This window comes from Lingula anatina, chromosome 1 (genome assembly GCF_051362555.1).
Source record: "Lingula anatina isolate TDL-2025a chromosome 1, LinAna3.0, whole genome shotgun sequence".
Lineage (NCBI taxonomy): Eukaryota > Metazoa > Brachiopoda > Lingulata > Lingulida > Lingulidae > Lingula > Lingula anatina.
In genome coordinates, this window is record NC_141767.1 from 69,924,079 (window position 1) to 69,943,129 (window position 19,051).

General features: G+C 35.0%; 3 protein-coding genes across 4 annotated transcripts; 2 read left to right on the plus strand and 1 right to left on the minus strand.

Annotated features, from left to right (window-relative positions):
* The first annotated feature begins 3 nt into the window (after nt 1-3).
* Nucleotides 4-2,781, plus strand: LOC106174829 (uncharacterized protein C15orf61). Its single transcript, XM_013556521.3, has 3 exons — nt 4-184; nt 636-987; nt 1,243-2,781. Exons 2-3 carry the CDS (start codon nt 678-680, stop codon nt 1,368-1,370), a joined length of 438 nt encoding a protein of 145 aa, XP_013411975.1. The 5' UTR covers nt 4-184; nt 636-677; the 3' UTR covers nt 1,371-2,781.
* A 306-nt stretch (nt 2,782-3,087) lies between these two features.
* LOC106174843 (cold shock domain-containing protein E1-like) lies at nt 3,088-15,338 on the minus strand. 2 transcript variants are annotated; one of them, XM_087002893.1, is made up of 18 exons: nt 15,168-15,338; nt 14,141-14,398; nt 11,606-11,773; nt 11,003-11,099; nt 10,454-10,614; nt 10,025-10,182; nt 9,563-9,764; nt 9,097-9,266; nt 8,625-8,796; nt 8,272-8,415; nt 7,922-8,057; nt 7,624-7,751; nt 6,960-7,132; nt 6,631-6,757; nt 6,272-6,374; nt 5,766-5,953; nt 5,243-5,406; nt 3,088-5,059 (listed from the first exon to the last, which is right to left on the minus strand). In XM_087002893.1, exons 2-18 carry the CDS (start codon nt 14,159-14,161, stop codon nt 4,909-4,911), a joined length of 2,463 nt encoding a protein of 820 aa, XP_086859019.1. In that variant the 5' UTR covers nt 14,162-14,398; nt 15,168-15,338; the 3' UTR covers nt 3,088-4,908. The 2 variants fall into 2 exon arrangements, with proteins under 2 accessions (XP_086859019.1, XP_086859024.1); XM_087002898.1 differs by having other exon boundaries at nt 14,141-14,395; nt 15,168-15,268.
* Nucleotides 15,339-15,354: 16 nt separating this feature from the next.
* On the plus strand, nt 15,355-19,008 carry LOC106174846 (charged multivesicular body protein 2a). The gene is made up of 6 exons (XM_013556555.2): nt 15,355-15,474; nt 16,416-16,612; nt 16,997-17,176; nt 17,419-17,549; nt 17,898-17,959; nt 18,203-19,008. The coding sequence occupies exons 2-6, from the start codon at nt 16,439-16,441 to the stop codon at nt 18,328-18,330; spliced, it is 675 nt and encodes a 224-aa protein (XP_013412009.2). The 5' UTR covers nt 15,355-15,474; nt 16,416-16,438; the 3' UTR covers nt 18,331-19,008.
* Nucleotides 19,009-19,051: the final 43 nt, after the last annotated feature.

Below are 19,051 nucleotides of genomic sequence, written 5' to 3' on the forward strand. Positions count from 1 at the left end.
CAAAAGAAGTGCTGTTTTCTTTATTTTCAGGTTGAATCATACTTTACAAGTAAAAGATTATGTATACTAACATGAAATATATTGAAAAGCAGATTTTCAATGTGATAAATATTCCCCCGAGTTTTGCCGATTGAGTTTTCCCATAGTGCAGTAGAGAACTAATAACATCCGGTGGTGTGGGCAGGTGAGTGATGCACGTTATTCTACAGTGCAGTGTTAATGATTCTTAATGTATTTTTGTCCATTGTCATAAAACATTAAGGTTTCTACAAGTGCTCAAAGGGACACACATTTTTACGAAGCAGAAAATAGACATTGTCCCAACTGATAAACTGCATTGTAAGCTGCCATGCGGTGGTCGAGTTGCTGTCACCAATTTCACAAATTAATTTTAAATTTTAGTATGTTGTCTGTTGACAAACGCATTAAAATCATAATTTTAATCTGTTGAATTTTCTGCATACGTCATCAGCTTTTAATTAACTTACACACAGAAGGTAATTTACATATTCAACAAATTATGCACTAACTAGTATTTGGTAAAATTTAGGACAGCACAAATTATATTATCTAATATATATATATATATAACAGAAATGAAAAAAAATTGGGCTCTTGGGTTTTCTTTGTTCCAGAGTTTCAAAATGAGACCTGAAATTATGTTTGTCCAATAGTAGATGATACCAAGATTGAGAGGAATCAAAGTATTTGGCCTCAGGTCATCCAAACCCAAGGCGTCTGAAGTGCTAACAGCCCACCTCGTGCAGAGGCAGCTCCCACACTGGACTTCCTTCTGTGTTCCCTACCGCAAAGTGATAAATGATCAGTTTGGATTATCACATTTCAACTGGGCTGTTCAAGGTGCTAATTACCACATTCTGAGGACTGGCTGTTTCCCTTTCATCAAGTACCACTGTACAAAGAGACCATACGCAGATCTCAGGCTAGAGAATACTTGCTTCACTTTTCTTAAAGTGATCAACTTAGGTATTGAACATGATTTGATAAATTTGGCTTTGGCTTTTGATTCATTTGTTTTATTTCCACAGTGTACACTGTCATTTGGTTTTTGTTTAACCCATGTTATATTGACACTGTATTTTCTATCTTTCTAAAAATTGAAGCTTTGATGAATGAAAATAAAATGCAGAACTAAACTTGGTTGCCTTGCAAAGGTGTACTGTTGAAAAGAATCTCCATGATGGAAGATAAGTGACACAATGTCCTTTTGTTTTATTACAGGGGTTCCGACTCTTGCCTATGGTCTTGCTTCCTGGATGCTGATAAGCCACCATGAAGATGTTCACACTGCCAAAGGAGATGTGAGAATCTACTTCCTGAACAAGGAAGAGAAAGATGCAATGTACTGACTAGTCATTTAACCAGAAAGCAAACAACCCCTAGTCACCTTTTAAGGATTTTTTTGAATGTTCTGGTCACTTAGAGAGAAATATTTGCAAAGCCTGAATAGACAGTTGACTGTCTTTTATAACTCTATTTTTTTATCTCAGGGAGTTTTTTTTTTATAGTAGTTAATTGGGCATTGTTGGGTGTTATTTGGAGATTATCAGTATACTCACGTCATGGCAGCACAACTGTATGAATTGTCCACCTTAATGGCACTGGTTGTTTTAGGACTGCTTGCACTTATTATAGTTGTGACACTTTATCTTCTTGTGAAGGGCTTCAGTTACGTGTTCAGCAAAATAACAGAATTGTTTAGCCCAGGGCCAGGTGAAAGGACTGAAAAGGTTAGAGACAGTTATGGAAATTTGTCCACTTTGAATGAATCATTAAAAGAAGAATAGTGATGTTGCTAGCGTAATGGTAGTTTAACTCTCCCTTTTCAAGGGGGTGGGTATTTTTGGATTTGAAGCAGATATTGCTTTAGGCCCTATTCAGAATAGGAGACTAACTAGTCTGAGGGTTAAATATGGCAGCCCACTTCACTTGCTGTCTAATCCGTTAATAGACACTGAATAGATATCCTGTGGGGAAGTATTCAAGTGGGTCAGCCATATTTAACCCTCGGACTAGTTAGTCCCCTACTCTGAATGGGGCCTTAGTTGATTTGTTGTGCAATTAACTATAGAACCAGTGTAGATTAAAATTAACTGAAATTATATTAGTTGTACATTTTATGTTATGTGTTTTATGTGACAAGTTCCTCCTGTAAGTTTTTAAGTAGTAAAATAATTCAATAAATGTGCCTTTGTATTCTTATGCAATTGAATTAAGGAAATGGTTAATATGTGAAATTCTTATCATCTTCCATAGGATACTCTGACACCGTTATGTATAACTTACATTTATATTACAGCTGGTATTAAAATAAAACTGGTTACATGAAATCGGTCTTTTGCAGCATTTTAGAAACATTCTCATATATGCATATAGCTAAATCAAAAAAGAGAAATATTTTGTATGGCAAAAAATTATCTTGCCTTGATATCATTTTTATTTGCTTTATTATTATTTAATTTATTTATTGTAAAAAATTACATTTATTTGGTTTTGCACAGGTAATGATATCTACCACTTACTACTGTTGACATATACTTTCTACCAGGGCAGCAGATTATGTTATTATGAGCATTTTTCTGCAGATTGAAAGTCGAATCATGAAATAGATGGAGATCTTTTGGTAAATATCTGATGAAAGATCAATTAGACCTTGGTAGAGGGTAGCACATAGGTTGTGACAGTTCATATTAATTCATGTTCAATGCCCTCATTTGTGAAGCATGTTGCATGGTAAATAAAATGAGTTTCTTAGTTAAACTTTCTAGGCCTGTTTTTCATATATTGAATCTCAATATCAAGTATCACAATATTGAATTGATATACAATGGGTAAATCGACCCTTTATTTGCACAGGTTGCCCTCCCCACCTCTTTGTTTTTTGGTATGAAGACATTTTTGGCAAGAAATTAAAATGCGGTGACTAAAACATTTGGCAATTCTCAAAACAGATCTTTGGGTAAAGTTGGGAGACTGAAAACGCCAATATTTGTATAAATTTATAAAATCCCATACTTTCAAGCAGTACTCATTCCATGCTTGTGAAAGTAAAAGAATAAACAAAACTTTGGTTTCAACATTGTTTATTCAATGCTGGTGAACATAACAGCTAGCTCATCTTGTCCTACCACTGATAAAATGCACCTATCACCCACCCTGGGTGCCATCACTATCAAATGTGATCTGCACTGATTTGATAACAGACCCAGGTCCAATACCAACAACAGACTACCAGCAGTGGTGTTTAGGACAGTTATTTTGATGAATTCCTTTTTTTTTTCCTTTCTTTTTCAAATCAAAGCAACTGGTAAAATGTTAATAAATCCGGAGACATGGATGATGGGGAAGAGAGCTTGTCAAGAAAAAAATACATTAATCCTCTAAGAATTTGGTGACAAATTAGAAGCTTTGGCCAGAAAAAAGCATCTGTCTTCTACACATTGGACTTGAATACAACCAATACATAGTTCAAATATCAGATATTTGTTACCAGCCAACAGAAAGCCCACTTCTTATAAAGATGAAGAAGGAAGGCCGCCTAACAAGGAGGATCATCAGAAAGATTATTGCACACTGAACTTGAGGCAAGCAAAATTAGTTTAAAAAAAGGTAAATGAAAATAACATTACAATAATTAATAATTAATGTACCATAAAGAACTGGTTAGTACACAGGTTTTCATTTCAACTAAAGCTGATCATGGGGGGGCAACTGTGTTCAACTCATGTAACCATAGCAACAGTCCAATATCCCATATTACTGGGGTCTAATATCTCTTGGTTGATAAGTGTATTAATATTTCCTTTATGTGAATAATTCACCTTATCACAAATTAAAGATTAACAAATATTTCTTGTGAGATAACAGGCTAGTGCACTATGTCATACATGGAATGCATGTCTTTAATAGTTATTATATTCATCTAGTAACAGCTAATCCTGGTTATAACTTGCACTATATAGCCATATGAAAACACTTAAGTGCACCAAATGTCTCACTGCTGCTTGCTGAGACTGGACTACTATTACTTGTATGTCTTAACTCTAAAGCACGCCTGCAATTTTTGACAATTCTAATCACAGATGGACAAGACCACATATAATAGCACCATATTGTGTGTGTATTTTCTTACAGCTCTCTCAGTCCTTAATGTCATTTGAACTGACAAAGAGAAGTAAATAATTTCCGTATTAACATTTAACATAGAATGACATACAATCACATTCAGCATATATTATATTCCATTTGTATTGCCTTTTGTTTCAACAGCATTTCAGGATTAAGGTATGCATTTTAAAAGAACATACCAACAAGATTTCAACACAATATTCAATATGCTGAAAAATCACTAAAACCAGATCAGACCAAACAGAAATTTGGCACACCTGGGGCTTTCAGAAGCAACTGCATTTTCCAACAGGCAGATGTTTTCATGTTAGCATAATTTCTAGTTTTAGTTCTCTTTCAATATTTTGTCAATATTCAATATGATGTTTTTCTTAAAGCACACTGGAGTTGTTGTACGCTTAGACCGTCTAGGGCAGAAAAGTTAAAACTGTTTTACACATCTTCAGCTATAGATTCCACACAAGAAAAACTCTTTGCCTAGTGTAAAAGAGATTCATTACAATGGTATTGCAAACACTGACTCTATGGGCCTGACTTTTTACAAAATTTTATAAAAAAAAAAAACTTTTTTCATGCTGTGCTTTCTTCTCATCTTATCTTATAACTGAGTAAATGTTTAGTTTCATGACAAAACAATATTTATGAAAACATGTCTGAGATACAAAATCAACACAAAAAAACCTAGACAAATAACCATAAAAATGAAACAAAATATACATAAGTTTCTTTTTGGACTGTTGCTATGATAGTGCATGTATGTTACACAGGGCTTGTCCATTTCACTCTCTGTTGCTTGAAGCCCTTTGTGCCATCCGGACCCTTGGGTTGACGTACCACAGTGACTCGCTGACCAGAGTCTTCAGAGACACTCTTCAAGCGACTAAGAAGGCGTTCAGGGCGTCTTGTTTCACTGGAACACCAAGATGAAAGATAAAAATTATTTTCCTTCACTAATTTATAGACACATTTATCAGAAATATCTTAAATGTAGAGAATATGTTCAAAACTAATAAGTCCACATATTTAATACTACTATACACATTGACCACAACACCAACTAAATCATTTTTGTTATAAGAATTTCACCGCTCACCAGATCTTCCTCAGACTACAGGCCGAGTATTTTCCATTGCGTTGATTCTGGACAACCACAAACTCGACCTCATCACCTGGCTGAAGTTCAACCCCATCGTGGACCTCCGTCATGTGGAAGAACAGCTTCTTGGATTCCTCCGCCTCGTAGGTCAGGAATCCATACTGTGGCCAAAATTGAGAAAATATTATACACATTATTCTCAGTTCTACTGGGATTGATATTTAATGTACTATCCATGAATTGTACTTTGCATTAATGATAATGGTATAACAAAGTCACAGCGTGTGATTCTAATAATGGCTGCAATTTCCCATTTGCCAAAAAAAGTCCAGTAACCATAATCCATTCAGATTAGAATTGAGAGGAAATTTTAAATAAACAGTATGTTTAAACAGTCTTATAAGCCTCACTGAGCTCAGGTGCCAGACTTCACACAGTGCTATAAAATTCCATTATATGCTACTATGTAAGCATGACCATCTTAATATTGACCCAAATGAGTTTAAATACAATGTCTCACCTGTCCCTTGACTGAGTCGACATGGGCGCGGATGTATTTCCTCTCAGCTGCCACATTGGTGGCCATCTTTTTGTTTGTCCCCTTCACCGTACAAATCTGAAACTTGACGATGTCTCCCTTCTGTAGGAAGTCTCTCTTATCAGCCAGGCTGGTAATGCCATAGGGATACTTCTCTGCAGATGGATCATCTGTGGAAGGAGTGGAAATTAGGGGGAAATGTTCCAACAGTATTGCCAGGTTAAAATTTTAAAAACTTGTTTTAAAAATAAAAAACTGTTAAAATATTTCCCAATCATGGATAGAATCAGCATCAGTGTGTAAGCACGTGTGCAGCAGCATCTGTAACTACCTAGTCCAAACTCCACCCCCCCCCCCCCAACACACACACACAATCAGCTGTAACTACCTATCCCAACCCCCACAATCAGATGTATCCTAACTTTTCCCCAACCACCCCTTAGAAGTACATTTAAACACAGAACATTTTAACCAAAATGAACTCTCACCATCTGTTCCAACTTGTACTATTCCACAATACTCATCTTGGTCTGGGTTGACAATTCTCATAGGACGTATTATTTTCCCTCTCTTCATCCCAGGTTGATTTGCCTAGTGGAGAAATACAGGGGAAAGTTACATAGAGCAATTTACTTTAAATCTGGCAAAGATGCATCCCTCAACAGTCTGAAACCATTCCATTTGAATTTTATTTCAGAGTTAATGGAGATGCACTTTTTTCATCAAAGTAAAAAAATACAAATATATAAAAATTGCAAATGAATATACACAAAATGTAATTATATCACTGCAGATTGCCATGGAAACCATCATATATTCATTTACTACAAATCAAATGCAGACTAACCACCACAGCTACAGTTCCCTTGGGGAGCTTCCTGATGTTCTCTGCACTGACTTTGGTGCTCTTCTTTGTGATCACAAACTCAACCTCATCTCCAAGGTCCAACTCACAAGGGTCGCCTTCCACAGCACTGAAATTTTGAAAGTAACCTTTTATTAGTTTTTGTTTCCTTTTCTTATATTTCAGGAAAACTATAAAGTCAACAACATGGTGGTTTAAATTTTGTTACCTTAATTTACAACTGAAATGAGTTTCAATCTTATGATACAGCTAATATTTAACATAGTAACAGGAATATCCTGATTTCATTCATCATTATCCACATACTGTACCTGTAGTGAAAGAAAATTTCTCTGTCATGTTCTGCATTTTCAATGAATCCAAAGTTGTCTTTGAGAGTTGCAATAAAACCCTGTTGTCTTGGAGTGCTGTTGCGACTGAGAACCCTGATGTTCACAGCTGTTTTGCTACTGTTGCGTTTTACTTCGGAGATATGAAATTCCACCTGGAAAGCATAACAATGTTGCCACATCTTTATTTTTCTATATTAAGCACAAATCAATGCTGTGAAAACATACAGATATGCTTCCACTTATGCGGAATATGGAATACCAAATACAGGTTCTTCATCAATATTACACTGATATTATAGTTTAACATTATCAAGCCACTTGCAACATAAATAATACACATTCAGAATCGGCACTCCAATTTACCTTATCCCTATACTTTGGTACGTTCCATATTTACACCTACCTTATCCCCATACTTTGGTATGTTCCATATTTACACCTACCTTATCCCCATACTTTGGTATGTTCCATATTTACTCCTACCTTATCCCCATACTTTGGTATGTTCCATATTTACACCTACCTTATCCCCATACTTTGGTATGTTCCATATTTACACCTACCTTATCCCCATACTTTGGTATGTTCCATATTTACTCCTACCTTATCCCCATACTTTGGTATGTTCCATATTTACACCTACCTTATCCCCATACTTTGGTATGTTCCTCATGTCAGTAATAGACTTGAGGAGGTAAGAGATTGTCTGCTTTGTTCCATTGTGTTCATAGCTTATCAGACCAAACAAGTCATTTGCTTCTTTATTTTTACCTGAAACAAAATGGTTGTCATAATTCAATAAAAGTCAATTTCAGACACAATACACATTACATACTACTACAGCTAAGTGTTAACATCTGATCTTAAACAAAGAAGTGAAAAGAACATCCAATGATGGCGCTTAAGCTGAAGAACATTCATGTCCTTAAAAAGTCACTAACTTGGACTTTTGTGTGTTGCTGGTTCCTTCTCCACAACACCTATGTATTTATCCTTAGAGACGCTCTCAAATGAAATTGTTCCTTTTGGTAGTTGCTTGATTCGAATGGCAATATGACGACTTGGTGAGCTGGGATCCTAGCAGAGAAAAAAATCTTGTAAATATGTAAAAATTTAGATGAGGACACTTATTACATGCAGGAGTAACAGGAAAAGTATCTTTATTTTAAAAATTCTCTCAGTGAAATAAATAATGCAAACTACTTCAAAAATATCCCATCAACACTGATCTCATTGTATCCCTTCTCCTCTCCAAAAGAAGACCTAGGCAACACTGACTACAGCTACATACCTGAATGACAGTAAATTCTGTCTCATCTTGTAAATTTATTTCCGAGTCAGGATCCAGACGCTCACTGAAGTGGAAGAACATGCGTGCATCTCTGTCTGCACATTTGATAAAACCATACCCTTCCTTCAATGTCACTACAACACCCTGGAAAGGGAAAAGGAATATTTATGTAAGAGATATATCAGCAAAACAAATATTATTTTTAAGTCACAATTTCAATTCACCTTTACGTATAATACCCTAAGCCTACAAGAACCATTTCTGTGGTAAGAACCATACAAATCTTACTTCCCACATAACAATTAGTAAAGTTCTGTTTGAACATGGCTGCCCAAAAAAAATATGATACTTACATACTCCCTCTTTTCAGCATTCACTTTAAATGTTTCTTCCAGAAGTCTGATGTTAGTTCCTCTTTGCAGTTTATCTCTTCTGTCTGTTGCAATGTTAAATTCAACTAAGTCCCCACACTGCAACGTGTAATCACCCTTCTGGTCCTTGTCTCCATAGGGGATCTCGACTGACCTAGATATGCAATAAAATATTACATAGGGGATCTCAATTGACCTAGACATGAAATAAAATTAAGTTGCATAGGGATGGCCTACAAATGTAATAAAACATTACAAGGGAATCTCAACTAGCCAAGAAATAAAATATTATATTTGTGATCTTGATGAACCTACAGGACAATTGCCTCCTCTGGAAAAAACTTTATATTTGTTCCAACCCTTTTGCTGACAACTTCCTCCTTCTTATTAGTATTTTTTTTTTCACTTTACTTTTTCAAACAGTCAAAAAGTAACGAGAGGAGCACCCACGTACCCAGTTTTAGCTTGGTACACTATCCTGCCCGCGAGAGGATCACTCTGCCTTCGGTTGTGCGAGTTCTTCAGCGTTTTCTGAATTTTCCCTTTGGTAGTTTCCAGACTGACATCTTCAAATATGACAGTGCCTTCCGCCAGGTGCCTGATATCTACGGCTACTTCCTTACCCTGGGGGAAGGCAAGACAGGGAAATATAACATTTCACTTGTTTACTTTTTGTTTTAATTTGGTGGATAAAGGATGAAGAGTAACAGGAATGTTACCAAAGTGACAAAATTGAAATTTTAAGAGCCACACATCTGCTGTTGTCTTAGATTTTTTTCCAAGGAAGTTTGAGGAATGTTACCAATATTATCAAACCCATTTTTGTTACATAAATAACGTTAACATCATTAATTTAAAAATCTACTTCATAAAGAAAAGTTGTGGCTTCAAATTCAATTTCAGGCAAACGAATCTCCTACGTTTCTGATCTGCACAGAGAAGTCCACGTCATCCCCTAGAATCAGTTCATTGATGTCATTCTGGTATTCACTGTAGTGGAAGAAGATCTCCCTGACGACATCTGCCCTCTCAATAAAACCAAAGGAATCCTTCATAGAACAGACCACGCCCTGGTAGCGCTCCTGGACGACCTGGATCTTCTTGGCACGGATGTTGCCGTTCCTAGAAAACAGATGAAAAATACATCTTGTACTCCTGTACACCATGCTTCAATGTTGAAGCTTTTAAGTTTTCTCAAAAAACTGTTTCTTACTGCATACAATTAACAACACAGAATGTTGGATACTTTATGAACAATTGGGGATCTCCAGTTATGTATTCAAGTTTTTGTAATACTTTATAACTGGGTTGCATTACATTCATTCAGCAAAATATGAACGTCTATTGGTCTTTCAAAGAGACAGCCAATATTTCATAAGCACCTTTTGTCAGTTGCCAAGAAGAAAGTGACTTTGTCTCCTGGTTTCAGTTTGAAACCATCTTCCACGTCTTCTTGGCCAAACGGCACAAAGAACCACTCGCCACTGTTCTCATAGGACACTCTCCCCAGTCCGTCCTGGGGTCCTACACCAGTCAGAGACTAGAAGACAACAGAAAGACTCCTTTCACCAAATGTTGGGAAAATTGGCCATTGTAAACATGCGCTATCAATTCTTGAAACGTTTAAAAATCTATAGTCACATTCTATTTCATCAAATGAAAATCTTAAAATATTCTGCAGTAATCATTTTTCAATATTCAACAGGCAGCATTTAGAGCATTATGAAATAATTTAGAAAGAGTATATTCCACGAATCCTTTGTTTCTTTTTTGTTTTTAACAAAGTTTCACAAACCACTACATGTTCTTACATGGCGCCTGTTCACAGGTTTGGCCTCGGCAGCCACTGTTCCATTAATTCGTTCTGCACTCAAGATTTCATAGGAAATTTCACTGGAATCTGATTTGACTACACCACATGCTATTGGCTTGCCAGTTCTTTTGTCATAAGACTGGTAGAATTCAACCGCATCTGGAAAATGCACCTCGGGTTATATTATATAGTATGATATGTGGCCCTGGCATTTCATCTAAAGTGGCTGTATGACCACCATGATTCCTTTTAACACCTACATGTATAGTCCATCAATCTGGACATCAACCACTGCAGATGGAGGTTCATTCATATATTCATAAGATACATTGTTTACTAATTCAGCTACCAACTGTATTTTCTATTGTACACATATCCCACCAATTTTACTCTCTACTATGATATTCAATTTTCATCAAAAATTCATAAATTCTACCACACAGATTGGTTCGACTGAATTTTCAAATCAATAATTTAGGAAGGAATAACTGCTTTAAATACAGATGTGTGACTCCAGATATTACTCAGAAATCTCTGATGCCTCTACCTCCTATTTTCACGTTATCCACATCTCCATTGTATTCACTGAAGTGGAAGAATAGTCTAGCGTCACGTTCACAGCATTGAATAAACCCATAGGAATGCTGGAAAAGTACAGAAATAGAAGGCTGTTAGTACACACACGACCAAACTATTCACCTAAAACCAACAAAATGGCAATGGAAACATCTTATCTTCAAAGTGCACTTTGGGAAAGAGCATCTGGGAGAGGATCCTTTCTATCCAACAGGTGGCCAAGCCATGATATTTTATGCTTAATTGCCCTGTTAACTCTTATGCCATAGAATATTACTTAAACAGTGTAAGAAACATGTTCACCATCTGTGTTTATTCTGAATTCTTTCCAGTGCAAATAAAGACACACTTTTCACATTAAAAGGCTTTGCTTGATTTTTTTCTTATTGTTTCCATTAAGACAAGTTCTAAACAAATTTTTTTCTTATTGTTTCGATTAAGACACCTTCTAAACAAATATTCTATCTCCTGGCCCTTTTTATTAACATTTTATTCAATTATCCCTTATCTTTTTTACCACATATTAGATCATATGGATTACCCTTACATTACAATCAAGTTTCCATATTCTTACCAATAATTTTTCAACAATTCCAGTTTCTCGAATCCCGCTGGTGAGATTGTTATTACTTCCAGGCTGTTGCTGTACGGCAATGTTTCCATAATTTCCATTGGTTGTTCCTGCTGTGGATCTCTCGAAGGCAAGGATGGCGGGGTCATGGGCTGGCGGCGATGGGAAAGCCTGGCAATTTACAAACACACACATAAAGCACCCAAATGTGAGGCAATATATGGATATATAAAGTAATCTAACACTAAATGTAAGGAGCAGAAATTACAGTCTAAGCCTTCTTACTCTAAAATTATATATTAAATTATAAATTATAACTACTTATCACTTTTATATCTGGTGATTCATAAATCATTGTGGTAGTAAGTTAACTAAAGGATAGAAGCCTTGTAACAAAGCACTTAAATGGTTTTCTTCATCAATTTAAAATTTGTGTAATGCACAGAAGATTACAACATGTGATGCTCCAAATAAAAAGAAGCTTAATGCCTTAAATCAATATATTGACAGGCTTAAATTCAATAGGTAGTTGGTAATCCATTCCCAGTACACAAATGAATTTAAGGGATAACAACTATTCATTTTGTCCAAAAAAAAAAATTTCCTGGGGTAAACAGCAATTTCCCCATGCTAATCAATGGTTAATGAATCTGTTCCGACATTCATAGTTAGTTCCTTTTTTTTTAAAGCTTGTATTTGTAATAATCTCTTCGGGGATAATTACAGAGGGGGTATCTCTGTATGGAGGTCACATGGTATGATGGCAAGCACAGATGGCAGAATAATTGCAATTGAGCCAAATAGAATTTATTATACTTCTACTAGTTATTTACAATGTATTTATTATGAAATATGAATCTTATACAAAGAGATGTAATCCCTTTAACAATTACCAATAAATTTTCTCTTCAGACAGCAATTAAATGAAAGTCACAGACTCCTGTCTGCTGCAAAATTCAGATTTGTAATTACACTTTTGGGTTTTTTGTAAGATGGATTTTCTTTTTTTTTTTCATCTCTTGCCCTGAATCTGTATACAATGGAGACCACCTCATTCCAGATAACAGAGAGTCCCCAACATGTCTCTCTAATCTAGCTGTCTAATGACACAAGCAAGCCCACTTCAAGTTCAAACCAATCCTAGTGTGAATACAACCTAATAAGAGAGATTACATAGCATGTCTTTATCACAACACAGCAGTGAGTAGTCTAATTTTACAAACAGACTCTCTACTACAGGTACACAGCATCCTCTGTCTGTAGAACTCGTAGGAAAGGAACCCGACACTACACAGCTGCTGGACATACATTTATTGATTTTTTCCCCTTTTCTTGGTTTAGGTTTTTTTCACGCAGGAAATCTATGTTACATCCTTGGTGTGTAATGTTATCACATCATCCTCCCTCCCAGATCCAGTATGCAGGCCTGCCTAACTTGACATTCAACATTGCTGGCATGAGCTCAATGCATGATTCATGATTGATGAAAATGAAACACCCAGATTCCAGACCAGTAAAATATTGCATAGCCTCATCTGTAGAGCACTGTAACTAAATTGGTACATAGTGTATGGCACTCTGTGTTCAAAGCCTGAGATCTTTCATGTGCAGAAAATATATGACAGTGTTACATAATAATTTGATAAACTGCTTTACATATTTCCATTTAGGGCAATGTTATTTTCTTCCTCTCTTTCTTCTTTTTCATTTTACACTTCAGAAATACAACTTTTCTTTCACAATGTAAAAAGTAAGAAAACATCACATAATCATTAACAGTTTACACAAAAATATATCCAAAATTGTGATGACTGTATAACTTTCAATTATAATCATACTGAATATTATTATTATTATTATTATTATTTTTTTTTTTTTTTTTTTTTTTTTTTTATTATCATTTTTATTATTGTTGTTGTTGTAATAATCATCATTATTAACTATTTAAAATAATTCAATGGAATAAAAACCTGAACAGATAGTTGAGAAGCTCCCTCAATTTAGTTGGTGATTTCTAAAACTTTCCAGTATAACATACAAACAAGAAAGGAGGCAGCAATAATATAAGATGGTCTCTATCTATTTACAAAGGATTTCTTCAACCAATGCCAAAACATTCTCAATAGACACAGCAGTATCCAATAAACCCCCAGACATCTCTACAGGATAGGGAATCCAAGGTTACCTAATGGAAACTGATCTTCATCATGTGATGGAAAGCTTCCATATATTCATAGATGCATGTATTGATAAAAATGATGTGCCTCCAAATTCTATTACATTATGGATATTTACAGAATAAACATTAATTATTCTGTCTGACATTTTGACACTTACACGCCAGCCATCCTGATAAGATGTTATATCAATATATATCAAACATATGTGATATAGGCAATGTGTGTGTGTGTGTGTTCTAAGTTCTTTCTACGGTTTTATTACAAAATTTTAAGTTATTTTACTTAAATAAAAGTCTTATCATCTTACATCACAAGATATCATGAAAATAATGCTTCAAGGTATTTGTGGAATTCTTACCTTCACCTGAGGAGTTGCCATTGTTATTCTTGATATATTAGCGGCTTCAAGTTGGTTCCCTTTTTTGTTTGATGTTTTTGCTTGAATTCCCAGATGTTTTCTATTCCCCTCAGATGTGGCAGTGCTTGCTCTGACTTCTGGGTAAGATTATAGTGCTTCTTTTAAATTGATTCGGCTTTACAGAGAAGTTGCTTCTTGTGGTACAAAAGGGACCAAGGAGATCAGGTAGATAGAGAGAGTGTCTAGTAGGAGAGACTGCTGAAAGAGTAAATTAATGATATTATGTTCTTTTTCATGGTGACTACTTTTAAATTGGAGGTCTATCCTTCTTATCAGCATAAAACTTTATATTTTCTACTTAACAAAAACGTTATGGTAGTTACTCAGTAAAAGGTGTCAAAGGTCAAGTTCCTGCTTTTTCAATAAAATATGATTCAACCTCATTTCCTCTTTGTTCCAAGTTCTTCATCTTTACCCCTCTTATCTCCTAACTCACACACAAATACAGAAAATTTCAGTCGTTCATTAGCAAATGAAAAACTGCATGAGTTCAATAAAATATAATCATTTTTAAACCTTCCTTTCAATATTCGCGTGATTTAATGTTAAAGACTCCATCAAGCGCAACCAGAGGCCAGGCCCATCCCTTTCTTTATGACCAACATCTTTTTTCAATCTTTTTCTCTAAGTTAGAAAAGTGCTACTACATTTCATCTCTGATTTTAGGTTAACTCGCTTCCATTTTCTTCAAGTGACAAAGATTTATCTACATGGACTTGGGCCAAGTTTGATAAACGTGCCATTCTACGCAGTGATAAAAATGTAAACATAAGTCATGCCACAACAATGAAAATCCCCGTTCCTTTTGCCAAGGTCGACATAACAGTCAAGCGTTCAGAAAATATGAGTGTCACTTTATCAATTTCCCAAACACTTTATTTGCCAGTTTTTTTCCAGCCTTTTCTCAATAAAATCTAATTACTTAAGTGAGTCTCGTGTATACTTTGAAAGCAAAATTTCAACCTACCCCAGTTGAGCAAAGCACTGCAGGCATGCCGCCATGTTGAATTTTAATGATATACTCTCATAACTTCTCGAAACTGTTTAAATGGAATGAGTGAAAGAAAGTCTTGTTTTGACTCATTGAAATCCATCAAATGCTATATTTGCGGCATTTGATTATATGGGTGTTAATATCATTCAGTAGAATGCATAATGAATAAAAAAGACATCAGTAGAGAGTACTACACATATTTTGATGACGTAATTACCAAAACAAGTTTGAGGAAGGCCTTCGAGGAAGCAGAGAAAGAAGTGGTAACAGTATCTTTAAGGTAGTGTTGAAGTATTTAATCTGGTTTTTGATTTACAATGATATCGAACATTTCACTTTATGATATTTTTCTAGACAACAATTAAGAATGTAGGATTTTGATTATTCTGCTTGATATTTAGGCAGTCTTTGAAGTAGACCTTTATCTTGGCCTGATTCAGTGATTGTGTGTCGTGATGATCATGAGTCAGATTGTAATATAAGCAAATAATTGAGCAACATGCTGTTGATAAAAGACGTTTCCTTTTTTAACCCCCATAACATATTTGTCAGGGTAATATAATGGTGATATTATAGTTAGCTTTAGCTTGTAACCGTAATTTGCGTTTATGTATTGATAACACTTGTCTCCACTCCTGTTAAATCTCAACAACTATGAACTCACTTTTATTCTGTGAGAATAATTAACTCTACTACAGTACTACAGTGGATGATAGATTTTGTTTCAGTTTTGACCCACAAGACAAAAGTGGATCCATTGTTTCTACTTTTCCCTTGTATTCTCTGTTATTTGCAGACATGCTGAAAACTTTTCAGAATGGCCGGACATTTTGACCAGCAGTAATGAAAAATTTGCCGGACCGAATGGATTTTTGTCGGACCGGAAATCACTCTATTCATTTGTGACAGGTACTACCAGTAGGATTAGGGTAGCTTACTTTGTTTGTGAATGTGATAGTTTTGAAACGGAAGGGAAAAAACATTTTGGGTTTTATATAATTTTATTAGTGAAGTATGTCGAAAGATGACTGTAAATTCAAAATTGCGGTTCTGAAAACTCTTGTCGGTCCTTTGGACCGACCAAGTCCAATTTTCTACCGGTCCAGACAAAATTTCCCGGTCATGACCGATCGGACCGACAGTTTCAGCATGTCTGTATTTGGAAGAATTTGTTTTGTTTTTTGCATGAAAAATAAAATGTTTATTTTATTTACCTTACAGACAAAAGTATAAACTAATTCATCATGCCTTTAGAATGGCTTTTTGGGAAGAAAAAAACTCCACAGGAGATGCTACGTCAAAACCAGAGAGCCCTGAATAAGGCTATGAGAGAACTGGACAGGGAAAGAACAAAAATGGAACAACAAGAAAAGAAGGTGATTGCTGATATAAAGAAGATGGCCAAGCAAGGTCAAATGGTGAGTTATGTGTGTACAAATGCAGTTAATGCGGGGATCCATATCAGATATGATGGGTTGGCTGACATGGCAAAAGAATTCACTTAATTTTTATAGTACTTTAATGAATCTTAAATTTTATCATCATAAGGACAGTATGAATTATATATTTGGTTAGATATTCATATGGGTGTAAATGTCAAAGATACAAAGCATATTTTTATCCATTAGTGACATACAACAATTTTTTTTTCCATGATGCAATTTTTAAAACTAAAAGTGATGTCATAATTTTTAATTATTAAATGTGAAATTGTTTATCAAGCTTGACAAATAGGACTTGTGTTAATTTGCTATTAAATTTTTTTTTTTCTTTAAAATTTTTTTTTTATTTCATTTTGACAGGATGCAGTTAAGATAATGGCCAAAGACTTGGTGAGGACGAGAAGATATGTGAAGAAGTTCATTCTAATGAGGGCTAACATCCAAGCAGTCTCACTAAAGATTCAAACCTTAAAGTCCAATGACTCCATGGCCCAAGCTATGAAGGGGGTCACAAAGGCAATGGCAACAATGAATAAACAGGTTTGTAAAAAAAATGGAATTAATCTTGGATTCTTTCTGTGCTAACTTAGTAACTGGGGAAGTAAACTTTAGAAGTGTGAAAGACATTTGGATAAAGTAAATGAAAACTAGAAATTTTTATAAAAGTAGAAAGAGCTGTTCTTTTCTAAATCTGAATGGGTTATTGTCCCAAGGGCCCATTTGGCTTAGATGCAAGAAGGCTTTATATCTTTCACACATTCATCCGTACCATTCTGTTGTAGCTAAAACTACCACAAATCCAAAAGATAATGCAGGAGTTTGAAAAACAGTCGGAGATGATGGACATGAAGGAGGAAATGATGAATGACGCCATTGATGATGTGATGGGAGATGAAGAGGATGATGAAGAAAGGTGAGAATAATGCAGTGGATTTGATTTCTCAGGTTTATAATTTTGTCATTAGATATAAGAGTGTAGATGAAAACCCAATAGTTTCTAGGGCAAGGGCAGGTAAATGTGAATTACTGCTGTGATCACCATAGATGACATGTCTGTAAGTGATCTGGTGTTGATACATTCTGATTTTATCCTCTGTCATTTAAGAGCATGATCGTAAATTAAATAAGTGCTGTATTAGCTGTTGCAAGAGAATTGAATTTTTTTATATGCTCTACAATGTAAATGTGCTTAAGTATGGTCCAAAGTTAATATCAAATTACAAAAAAATGTGAATATAAGAATTGTAAATTATCATTTTAGTGATGCCATTGTGGGTCAAGTGTTGGATGAATTAGGTCTGCAGATAGCTGATGAGATCTCAGGTAAGTTAACATTAATTTTTATAATACAAAATGAGCTACCAGTTTATTACAATAAACCTCACATTATTTGGGTGCTACATGTAATACTTGGTTTATATGTTTACATGTCCAACAGTGTGTGTAACTCGTTTATTATTTGTAGGTCTACCCACTGCCAACCAAACTACACCTTATTTGGGTGCTGCATGTAATACTCTGTTGATATGTTAACACATCTAACAGTGTGTTGTTTATTGTTTGTAGGTCTACCCACCGCCAACCAGACGGTGTCCTCCGAACCATCAAAACAGCCGCAGGCGGCAGCTGCTGGAGGAGTGAGTGAAGCAGACGCAGATTTGGAAGCCAGGTTAGAGAACCTGAGGAGGCAATAGTAAACAGAGACATTCAAAAACTTTTAAAACAGGAGGTCATGTGTAATCTAGAAAGAGACTGTCAAAATGGATAAAAAACTTTTTGTAACATACTGTATTTAATATGGAATTGCAGCACGTGTAAAAGACCAGCTTATCTGCCTTTTAGGAAGACTTTCTTTTGCACTTGCTGAGAAGCGCTGCAAGTATTTTGACAATAGATAAATGCAAAGAGGAAAATATCATTTTATATTGTAAATATATTTTTTTCAATCAATCATTATAAGTTTATTATGATAATGAGATATATTCCTTCAATAGAATACACAAGATATTTAGCATATGTACATTTTCAACCCAATTTAAAACGTCAAATACTTAATTTTACCGTACCTTTTTAAAATGAAAATTAATGTTTTTTGTTTTGAGGTATTTATTCTGTCATAGTTCACTTTTCTCATGTCAACTTGAATATTACATGATTCTCCTAAAACATTAATAGATTGCCTTTAAATTTACAGCAAAGGAGTTACAGAAAATAGAATTCTTATCATGTCATTGCTGTCTGATTGTGAACTGTTTGTATTCGGTTGTCTTTTTTTTCTGGAATGACAAAAATATTTGTAGAAATGTAAAAATTTATTTAATCTTAAACTCTTATTAATAAACGCATATGGTGTTTTGTGTTTTTCAGGTTAACTTTGCTCTTTGTGTAAAAGAGGGTTTTTTTTTTTATGGATGA

Excerpts from the sequence above, each read along its gene's own strand:
- LOC106174829 (XM_013556521.3), top strand. The coding sequence starts at position 678 with ATGATACCAAGATTGAGAGGAATCAAAGTATTTGGCCTCAGGTCATCC. Across the intron at positions 988-1,242 it reads TCTTAAAGTGATCAACTTAG|GGGTTCCGACTCTTGCCTAT; the intron begins GTATTGAACATG and ends GTTTTATTACAG.
- LOC106174843 (XM_087002893.1), bottom strand. The coding sequence starts at position 14,161 with ATGGCAACTCCTCAGGTGAAG. Across the intron at positions 11,774-14,140 it reads TGGCAACTCCTCAGGTGAAG|GCTTTCCCATCGCCGCCAGC; the intron begins GTAAGAATTCCA and ends GTAAATTGCCAG. Across the intron at positions 6,758-6,959 it reads GAAATTTTCTTTCACTACAG|TGCTGTGGAAGGCGACCCTT; the intron begins GTACAGTATGTG and ends TCAAAATTTCAG.
- LOC106174846 (XM_013556555.2), top strand. The coding sequence starts at position 16,439 with ATGCCTTTAGAATGGCTTTTTGGGAAGAAAAAAACTCCACAGGAGATG. Across the intron at positions 17,550-17,897 it reads GAAGAGGATGATGAAGAAAG|TGATGCCATTGTGGGTCAAG; the intron begins GTGAGAATAATG and ends TTATCATTTTAG. Across the intron at positions 17,960-18,202 it reads GATAGCTGATGAGATCTCAG|GTCTACCCACCGCCAACCAG; the intron begins GTAAGTTAACAT and ends TATTGTTTGTAG.